The sequence below is a fragment of the Talpa europaea genome, assembly GCF_964194135.1.
Source record: "Talpa europaea genome assembly, chromosome: 3".
Lineage (NCBI taxonomy): Eukaryota > Metazoa > Chordata > Mammalia > Eulipotyphla > Talpidae > Talpa > Talpa europaea.
In genome coordinates this window covers 82,273,183-82,284,146 of record NC_140069.1, presented here as the reverse complement: position 1 = coordinate 82,284,146, position 10,964 = coordinate 82,273,183, and the positions used below count along the sequence as shown (strand labels likewise).

Genomic DNA, 10,964 nt, shown 5'->3' with positions numbered 1-10,964 from the left:
GATCCTACGGTGGGGTGGTGCCCCAGGTCATGCAGAAATGTGCACTCACCCAGTTCAGGACCCCATACTGCAAACTTACGGTGCTCCCCTAACAATACCAGGGGGCGTCATGCTCTTGTTGGGCAGGGTCACACTGGTTCTCCAAGTGACACGACCCAACACAACACAAGATGTTGGTAAGTAAGAGAAGAGAGAAACACAGCTACTTTGCATTTCTCATAAATGAGAGCCTTGGTTTGTTAATAAACCAAAGGTGGTCTGGGGTTACTTTAGTAGATGAATATTAAGAGTGTATTCTATTATTGCAGAAAATGCGGTTATTCGACACACAGGTCCCCAATCTGCCCGATCCCTGTCAGCAGTTTCTTCTTCATGCTCCAGAGGAGAGCAGGGCAGGAGGAGGTAGAGACGGGGGCATCCCCACCCTGTCAGGGCGCGTGCTACTGCTCACCAGCACCCTCCGCTGCAGTTGACATCTTCTCTGTCTTTTTGGACTTCCTCTGCATTTGCTCTTGTTCCTTCCTCCTCAGCTTTTCTCTTTGCTTTTCCATTTTCTCTTGAGCCTTCCTAGCCTTCTCCAGAGACACCTTCATTTCCTTGAGTTTCTTTTTGACCACTGCTCGGTCTTGGGAGGATGTCATTCCAAGAGCCTGAGAAGGAACACATGTAAACCCATGAACTCTCTGCTTCGACAAGGTTGATCTCACAGCACTTTCAAAATCATAGACTAATTTGCGCACAAAGCAAGAGGCCAAAACTGAGGAGGAGCTGATTGTATCTGCCAAAAATCTAAATCTATAGACTTGGGGGGAGGGGATGAGGACTTTGAAGTCCTCAGCATCGTAAGCCTCATTAAGTAAACGCTTCCCAAATTGGCAATTAATGAGTGAATGTCAAAAGGACATGATCCTGCTTCTCTAACCTTTGGGCTATAGACATTTACAAATGAAAGTATTGCTAAGCTCATCAATATTTTCAAAAGATAGGAGTGGGCACCTGCTACCACAGAGGCCTCCAAGAAGGGCAGGAGGAATTGAAATAGCTTCCTTCCTACTAATATATTCATTTACAATGAGAACCAAAGAAGTCTTTGGGACCAGAATGTTCATGTCAGCAAGACTAGCCATTCTCTCCCTGTATAAAGGAAGACTGATTATAATGAGGTGGTTGCTCTATGAGCTTAGAATTCAGAATAAGGAGTGTTGGTTATGTACTTTAAAATGTTCCATGACCTTCAGAATCAACAGCAGGAAGCATCCATCTCCCCAACAGGGACAGGCTTGTCAATGGGGCCTTCATATTCATAGCTATTGATTGATCTCTAACCTTTTCAAGACTGTCAAGAGATACTCATCTGTCCATCAGCCCAGCAGGAGGCTTGAGGGGGCGGGATGTAAGTATCTTTTGCCCTTTTCCACAGGGGTGGTGCCACCTCAGTCTCTGAGAGAGATGGACTAGAGAGATGGGTGGTGATGAGAGAGCAATGGAGGGGGAGGGAGACATGGCCTGCACATATTTGGGGAACAAGTTCTGGGGAAAACCTCATCCCACTTTTGGAGGGGTGGGATGGAGGAGAAATGAATAAAGAAGGGCAGACTCATGGATCTGGTTTTTAACTCTAATGTAGGCAACCGCATTGGCCATTATTAAAACTCATGCTACGTAGGGAGTAGGCAGAGTTAATCCACGGACAACATGTTGCTCGGGGGAGGCAATAGAGTGAGTCCCCGGCTTTCCTACTCATCAGCCAACTCTGATTTAGAACCCCTGACTTACTTTCCAAAACTTCATTTACTACGTTGAAATAATTCAACGTCCTTTCTGCTGACCTTTGATGAGAAATACCACTCAGAGACAGAGAATGCTCTTATCTAATGAAAACATTTTAAGTCGATGAGTAACAGAAATTACACCTGGCAACCTAACATAGACATATAATTCTTTACCTTAAGTTTATTTCCATCCAACTGCAGGAGTTGCTCTCCAGTGATGTTTTGGGCACTGAATTCAGATACATACTGCTCCAGGTTTAGGCTCATGAGCCAGTGAGAAACCTGCTGCACATTCCACTCCTGAACGGCCCGATTCTGACACTGACTGTGTTTGGGAGACTGTCCGTCATCAAGGATCTGAGGTAGGAATGTTACGTAGTGCTGTTAAAGGACTGAATGCTATGGCTTGGCATGGCACATTATGCTAACAAAAGGAATCTCTTGCCTACGAGAGGCACTTTTAATTTTCAACCATAAGATAGGTTAATGGCTCTAGCTGTGTGTGTGTGTGTATGGGTAAGTATGTACACACACTAGCATGGTTAATGACAAACACGCTTACCACCTACATGCTTTTCGATACTTGCAAATTAAAAAATTCCCCCAAACAAAGCAGCGTTATTAATGTAGGTAGTTTCCTATTGAAAAATGCACTCTAGTGTTGTAAACTTTTACATTAAACACTTAGGAGAGGTTATCAGATGCAGAGAACAAATATTTCATTAATCTCTATATGCAACGCACCACACTGCATTTACGCTCTGATAAGACAATAGAGATATTTAAACATGTTGAGGTATCTTTCATTTAGAAGAGGAGAACATTTAGCCCTCAATCATCCTTAGGGCAAATTTTACAGGCAGTATTTCATGTGAGCAGCAAGCAAACCTGTGAGGAAGGTTGGGTTGGCAGTGTCCATAACTACTTTCAATGAATAAGGAAACTGAGGCTCAGAAAGTTGGATCTGTCCAAGATCACGTAGCTAGTAAGTAGTAGAGCCCAACAGTTGTGGTTTATTCCAAATCTCAGACTCTGCCCAGTGCAGAATATTATTTTTAGTAGCGCAATGGGCAGCATGGTTCCTAGAACCACTAAGCTGAGAGGAGATGAAGGTGATGAAAGGTCCAGAAGACAGAAGTCCCCTCAGGGATGTGCACAAGCAACACAGAAGAGGGGATGAGGTTAGTCAGGATGGAGACGAAGGGTGAAGCAGAATGGACTGTCAAAGTAATGGTGAGGGGAGATAAATCTGGAACTCTGAAGGTGGAATTTGGAGATCCTCTTGACTCAGGAATAGATCTTAAACTAGCATATACACAAGGGCAGAGAGTGAAACTATTTAGCAAAATGAAATCCTCCACGACAGAGGAAAGTGGTCATGCATTGTTTGATTTTTCAAAAATCATCTGCAAAGAGAGGAAAATTTCAAACAATACCGCATCAGCCACCACACACAGCCCACAGCCCACCGACAGCTCACCTCGTCATCTATCATATCCAAGCTCTGAGCAGGGGAGCAACAAAGGAACCAAATAGAAAAGTGTTATGGAAATAGGAGACATAACATATGCAACTTAAACTTTTAATACAATTAGCATCACACCAAGCCTGAAGAATACGAGCAGAAAAGTTTGAGGGGGAAAAAAGTTTATAAAACTAAAATATGTCAGAAGGAAATAAGAACAAATATTTAGAGTGAAAACATCTTTACTTGTGGTGAAGATTATTTTCTCTCTACTTATATCTTGCAGCAGTAAGTCAACCACCAATGAAATTCCCTGAGGCACAAATTTACCTCCTGATAATTCTTAGCAATGTTAATTTGGCCCTGGCTCTTCTCAGCCAGTTTTTCTTCCTTAGGGGAACAGGCCGACTCTCCTCTCTACTATAGTGATTCCCAACTAGGGGTCACTTCCTACTAAGAGGGAATATCAAAATCTTGGGGGAACGGGTAGTGGGAAGTTAGATGAGGGAGAATGGAAATGGATAATCTATCCACTCCCATGTGATTTCTGAGTCATTGCCTGTGTTTTCTCTCCAGAGCCCAGCCTCCCATGTCTACACCTCTGTTTAGAGTTATCCCATTAAATCAGAGAGTTTGAGAAGCTGCAGGAGCTCAAAGGGGCTCATTGCTTTCATGTTGAGACAGAGAGTGGGAGAGGGAAAAATCCTGAAGATTTCGTATCAAATATTAAACCATGGTCTCGATGACTTATATGCAAAAATCTCCTCTAAAAAGTTTCCCAGCATTAGTGCACAGATGTAATGTATGTTCTCAGGAAGCAGTGCTGTCATAAGTGTCAAGAGTATACCTCATCTGATGACAGCGCTAAAGACTGAGAGAGCCCTTGAGTTTTGGGTTCCGCTCCTAGGCCACTCAGGTCTGCTGAGCTGGTACTGCTGGGACTGAAGTCGTCGTTGAAGGTAAAATTCTGTAAAAATAAACAAAGCTCAGTGTTACATGAACAGAGTCAGGGAGTCATAGGAAGGAGTGTCAGCAAGTTCTAATTCTTTTAAAATAATCTTAGAAGTAATTCATGTTGGGCTTGGCGATGAACTTCAATGGGGCAGTGGTGGAGAACATCACACCTTCGGTGGACAGGGATTTCTGGGGGCGTTCTCCATCAGATGTTTTTGGAGAAATGATTCTTCATTCTCTCTTCAAGGGTACAGCATTCATTATCCTCTGAAACTGCTCAGAGGAGTAATATTAATAAGCCTATTTTCTTTGACCCCAATTGTGATGAGAAACAGTGTTTAAGTAAAAATACAAGATGGTATTGGAGAGCCTGAGTTATTAGGAACAGATGGCAATTCATATTAGGAAGGTAGCTGGAGCGCCCCTGGGAAGGCTCACTTGCTGTTGGCCGTGATAAATACTGTGAGAAATGGCAGATCCTCTCCTGGATGTAACCTTCAAGATGATGAGTTCAGGAGGAGGTCAGGGCCTGACAATGCACTAGGAGTTACATGCTAAAATACAACTCTCACACAGCCCCAGCAGATTACCTAGGAGACTGCAGCACAGTCAGTAACACTTTTCCAAATTACCACTTGGGTACATGGGAGTGTGTAAATAAAATTCAAGTTTTCCAGGTCAGCGTGGCCCACTTATGTCAAAACCTATTTTGTAATCATTCTAGAATGACTGGCTTCCCAAAGACTCTAAGTACTCGACTGGTGCCATCTTGGTTCATATTCCATGTCATTAGGAGTTGGACTGTTAGATTTCTGTTAGGTTTCTTTGTATTGAGTTTAGTTGGTTGTTAAGAATAAATAACATGTCAGAGGCTGGAAAAACAAGTACTAAACAAACTGCAAAGTTTGCTAAAAGTTCAGAAGAGGAGACTCTGAATCTGAGCACCTGGAGTTAGGGTAGTAGTAGAACATTTTAGCAGGAGTGCATTTGACATAGTGATTACCATTTGACACCGTCAACAGAGACACAAGCCCAAACCTAGTTAAAACCCCATGAGCTATTGACCTCAAGAAAAGAATTCAAGTTAATCACACATTTCCGTTTGAGAAAGAAAAGTGAACACAGATAAAAGGAGACCAAACAACGTGAGAAAGTTAGCTAGTGACTTTACGTGTTTCAACAAAATGTTAGATAAGTTTGCAGCGTCATGCTGGAAATAACCATCATGCATTGAAAAATAAATACCATCCATGCATATAATTCCCAATTCTGCTAAAATTAAAGAACTTTGGTGATAAAATTACAAAGATTTTTCAACATGAAAGTTCAATTTAAAAAAAGAAATAAATAGGGTGCTATGTCATCATTGGTTTGTTTTAAAGGGTTTCACTTATATGTATTGAACAAATATTCACTACTAAATTTACTTGTTTTCTGGTAAGTCTTGACAAGCACAGCACAATAGTTTTGGAATTTGATTTAAAATGGAATGCTTGATAAACAGATCTAACTTACTGTTCCAGGATTCAAATGCATCTTTCCCAGCATGGCTTAACTGTCAAACTGAGATTAAATAGCAATATGTGAAGAGACAGGCAAATCAGAGTAATGCACAATCTAGAATGGACCACTATTAAAGAAGGTGATGGTTAAATAAGGCTTTCTTCACTCCACGCAAGAAATACCATGCACTGTTTATTGCAGTGTTATCACATTGGTTTCTCGGATCCAGAGTAAACACAGTTGAGAATGCTTTCCAAAGACTGAAGAAAAGGAAGGATTTGGGATTTTCTAGTTTGCTTTTTTAATCCATGTGTTTTCTACCTTGGACCCCTTTTTATGTGAAATTAGAGTCTCAGAAGAAGGCTGCAGGGAACTTGGAGGTGAAGGCAGGTTCCTGAAAGAATAGGATCCTTTCCGACTTTCATTAAACCACGAGAAAGGCATGCAAGGCGAGCGAAGGGAGGCCTGAGTTGGGGAGGTTGGCTTCGGTTTCCAGTGGTCCAGCCTGCCTCTGAAGACCCTGTTTTATGAAAAGATTGGGTGTGTTAGACAAGAAAGAAGGGCACATGTGAGATTTATGGAACAAAATTCTTCAGGGAGTCTAGCTGTTCTACACAACAGATAAAATAAGATTTACTTTTGCCTAGAATATTAATCTTAATAGCTATATGTTCTGCATCTAATTGAATTCAGTAACAATGATCAATATTTTTGCACTGTTAATGCCATGGTGAATTTTTATGAAATGAGCTAAGAAATGTATGTGGATGAATTAAAAATCAGGGACAGGCAGGGCATTTTAGGAATAGTTATTAGGTTAATCATCACAGTTTTCCCTTTACTTCTGCCACATACGTGCGCCTCACCGCTGGGACACTGGCCCATAACAAGCATTCTTTCCTGTCTTCCTCTAATTTCATATTCCCAAGCATGTGGGGCCTTAGGAAATAAAATTTAAATAAATAATTTGGAAATTCAGGATTCATGGGACTTTAAGCAGAACACACCCCTTACTGGTTTTCATCATAACCTCACCACATTTTCTTAGGGGGAACATGAGATCTGAAGTCCTAACACCCTAGTCCTGGGTCTTGCAGTTCCTGAGTACATAGCATTGCATCTTCTCTCAGCCTCTATTTCCTCATCTCTAAAAAGTAATTTATGTACCTCATATATGGTTAAAAATCAAACAAGATGGTATGTGTGAAAGCGTTTTAAAGCATTACTCTCTGCATTTTTAAGCATGTGCAGCAAAAAATTCAGCACTAGTTTTGGGCCACCAATCCTGTGTCCAGCCCTGCTGTCTGGCGTGGGCGCACCCAACAGCTCCACCACTGTCAGGACAGAATGGCAAACACTGCTTCTGTAGAGTGGCATTCTTCAGACACTTGGTGGCTTTTCATATATGCACACTGTTGGTGGCCTGGGAAGTTTCAAGAGTATCCTAAGATAAACACACAGACTTGACACTCTTGATTTGTATGGTTTTGTCGGTTCTCTGGGTCCAGAGTTTGGTGAAACATTTTCCGAGATCACTTGAGGCCATATGGGCCTCTAAGTCCCCATCAAAAGATGGGGCTAGGATGATTTATAATAAATGAACTTAAGATAGCAGGGTAGCAGAGGCAGATTTGCCTTCTGTGAGCAGCATTTTTATTCCCGGTCCTGTTTCGCAAACACGTCATGTTTCCCAAACATATCTGGTAAGAATCTTCTGGGGCAGTTGTTCAAATACAGATCCCTGGGCACCTAGTCGGATTGAATTAGAATCTAGGGTAAGGGAGGAAAGGAGCTGAACTGGAAGCTATACTTCAACCCATGGTTGAAGTGGCTCTTACTGTTTTTAATATCTATATTTATTAATATCCTGAATGTAAATATGAGGCTTCTGGAGCAAAGGCGGTCATTACTTACTTACAAAATTACTGCGCTGGTTCCCCATGCCCTCATTTCCTCTTTCCAGAGTTACACAATGAGAACCAGATGTTATTCTATACTTGGTTTACAGTGTAGGTGAAGAATTCAAAAAATATGAATCTGGATTGCTATATAGGAGAGGGACAGTTATCCTCTCCTCCCCTTTGAGAATGGGAGAGAAATCTAATCTTTTTAATGTAAACATATGTGACTTGGGAAGGATCTTGTGTTCTTACCCTTTGGAAAGCAAATATATGTCTCCCAGGGAAGCCAAGACTAGTATCTCCAGCTTAATAACCCTGGGAATGTCTCCATGGAGCTGGGTCTCATCTTCCTTTCCCCACCCCCAGTCCCTGAAAATATAACCACATAACTCTGGGGAAGTAAACCTCACTGCAGTTCTTACTATCTCTCCAGGCATAATTTAACTCTAAGGCTTGTCTTTTAGCTCAGTCCCACATTCCAATAAAAAAATGTCGAAAGCTCTAAGATACAATACTTTCTCTGTAGTCTCGCTCTCTTATAACTGGGCGTGTTTAAGATAAACTGGACCTGATCATTATTTTCCCTTTTGGCTGTAAATTTCTGAATCAATTTGTCAAAGTAATGTGGGAATTTTTTTTATGAGTTTCAGCTATAATTTCAGTAACACATGATAATGCTTAAACATATGGAAAGTGTTTTGAAATTTATAAACAGGCCTTAATTAATTATAGCACAATTACCTCACTCTATTCCCAAGGGAACTGCCTTTGTAACAATGGTTTTAGAAAATCCACCACTAAGTTCTTATTTTGGGGTAGGCAGGAAATAAGAATATTAGAAATAAAAATATTTCTAATTTTTGTCATTCTAATGCCTTATTTGAAAGGGACTTTTCGTAGTTCAACTCCTGTTCAGGCAGCATTTCAAACGAAAAGTAAAGACCATATATCTAATTAAACTCTTTCATAAAGTTCTCACTGCCAGGAAAACAGTCAAGACTATTAATTCTATGTCAACTTGTATAGCCAGCACTTCATGAAGACAGATCCGGAGCCCTTGGTGTGAGTGTGATGAATGAGATCATGGAAACTCAGTCTTGGGTACTATCCAGAGGCTTTCTTTCCTCACATCACACACCAGGACAACAGAAAGAATGGAGGAACAGTCACGTAGAGAATGATGAAAGCCCACTTCTAAGGAGAAACCACTGTCCTCATAGCTGCAAACTGCCAGGTCCTGGGGCATACTGAACAGTATTTCCCTGTTCTCCAGAAGGCTTATCAGTCTTCCCGCTGATGCTGTATTCTGTCTCCCCCATTGATTTGTATATACTTGACTCTAAAAGCACAAGAGCTGATATAACTCCTGTTTCCCAGTATCCTTAAACAACTGGACAGTGGTACTTTGGCGTAGAATACAGTATACTCATTTTTTAAAATTGCAAACCCATCAGCTTACTGGACATGCAGAGGGGCCTCAACAGCAGTTATTCTATCACTGACTGTTGGGAGCTGGGGCATGTGCTCTTGGAACAACAGTCCTGATCCATGATGGATGACCTGATCTGCTGGATGACCTGAGACAGCAACCAGTTGCTCGGTTACAAGGCATAGAAAGAGGGTGTCTTCCCACTGTGACCTTTAAGCTAGAACACTGAGCTCAGCACAGGCATGCAGCTTTCTGATATTGCTGCAAACATTGGCACCTCCTGATACCTCCAAGATGCTAACTGTCACAAACACATCGACCTTGCCTTGTCCCCCACCTTGCTTGAGATTGTATAAATAAATGTGCTGTGCCAGGACTGGGTGGGTCTGCTCTGCGACAGCCCATCTGGTCCCAGCTTTCACTAACAATGGCCCAAATGGTCTATTCCCGTCTTTCCTTAATCTCCTACCGTCCTCCCTCAGATTTTGCTTGACTCGGCTGGTCAGTCTGCAACTAACTACTCTTACAGTCTGATTCATTTTGTAGAGAAATCTGTTGGGAATAACATAAAATTCTTCCTTTCCACCTTCCTGCCACATTTCTTTTACTCTCCCACCTACTCTTCTCATCTTAACTTTTATTTTTGACACTAACCACATTTTATGGACTAGGGTGCATAAGCTCCATATAGATTCTTAGTGACTTCCTTGAAAAATCAAGATTGGTAGAAAGGAATTCTTAAAGGATCTGAAAATAATTTCTAGGGGATCAAAATGGGTATGTGTTCCGCACTTCCTTCACCTTCTTTTTTAGCTTTATAATAAAGGCCATCATTTTTGGGAAAAATCGAATCACAAGTCAGTGTTATATTTCTGATTGTTCTATTGTTAGGAATTGGGGAGAAAGAATAGCTTCAAATTAAGTACTTAAAAAGAAAACTGAGTAGGTTAAATTTATGAATGATGCTAAAAATAGAGTAGCCAATTTTGGGGGAACATGTCTGTTCCACTGAGGTTAAGCTAACATTATTCAAAGGTCTCCATGAGAGTTGCTGCTTTTAATTTGCATACAAATTTACTACCTGTTTAAACAAAATGACAAGATTTGTAACTTAAACTGAAGTTTTAAAAAAGCTAAGTTTTAAAATTTCAGACTTTAAAAAAAATCTCCTTTTTGAGGACAAAGTTGCCTTTGGGCATTAAGAATATCCAGTGCCAGGGAGAACCCACAGTTCTTCTGCTCAAGTGAAGAACCGGCAGCGCTACGCTGAGTTCTGTCATCCCTGTTCTGGGTACAAAGGGGCTTGTTGATGCTGCTTTAAAACTGTCCAGGTTCAAATTATGGTGCCATTCTCCACTAGCCATTTACAGCTGCATTTTTGTTTCTTGTTTTTTAAAAGTCTTTGGTTTTTTTAAAGGAAAATTTTGGCTCCTCCCTGGGGTGCCTTTTTGGCCCAGGTTTAGGAGGAGGTGAGATGTTTTGCTCTGTACCACTCAACTCTTCTGAAAAAGAGGATGTTTCCACCCCAGCTCAGCTGACTGTTAAGCAGAGTCTCTGCTCCTACTCAGAAACACTGCAGGGCGACCCTCCTGGTGCGAGGCACGAGGTATGATCTCAAACTCACCATCACGCCATGATTTACTCAAGTTGGTTTGAGAGAAACAACACCAATGAAGGGGTATCCGAGTCCCCTTTGGTGAACGAGGCTATGAGCACATTATGTCCAGGGAATACCCCTGTGATCTGAACAGCTTTAAATGTCCATAATGATAAAGATAGCTTATATTAACCATAGCTTATATTTATTAAGGACTTAAAATGTGATACTCTCAATTTTCCCAATTGCGTAAGAGGTATGTATATGTGTGTGTGTATACATATATGTTTCACTTTTATAGATGAAGAAACAAAGGCACAGAGAGTTGAAGTGGCTTGTCCAA

General features: G+C 41.3%; 1 protein-coding gene across 5 annotated transcripts in view; it reads right to left on the bottom strand.

Moving 5' to 3' along the window:
- Positions 1 to 440: 440 nt before the first annotated feature.
- Positions 441 to 10,964, bottom strand: part of PPP1R9A (protein phosphatase 1 regulatory subunit 9A) — a gene marked incomplete at both ends in the record, with an annotated part of 277,895 nt that continues 267,371 nt past the window's right edge. Inside the window, 5 exons of one of the 5 annotated variants that reach the window (XM_084230157.1) lie at positions 441 to 650; positions 1,947 to 2,129; positions 3,253 to 3,276; positions 4,085 to 4,204; positions 6,016 to 6,214. In XM_084230157.1, the coding sequence (XP_084086283.1) occupies positions 441 to 650; positions 1,947 to 2,129; positions 3,253 to 3,276; positions 4,085 to 4,204; positions 6,016 to 6,214 (736 nt within the window). The remainder of the gene's footprint in view (positions 651 to 1,946; positions 2,130 to 3,252; positions 3,277 to 4,084; positions 4,205 to 6,015; positions 6,215 to 10,964) is intronic. The other 4 variants (XM_084230158.1, XM_084230160.1, XM_084230159.1 and 1 more) reach the window with 4 other exon arrangements.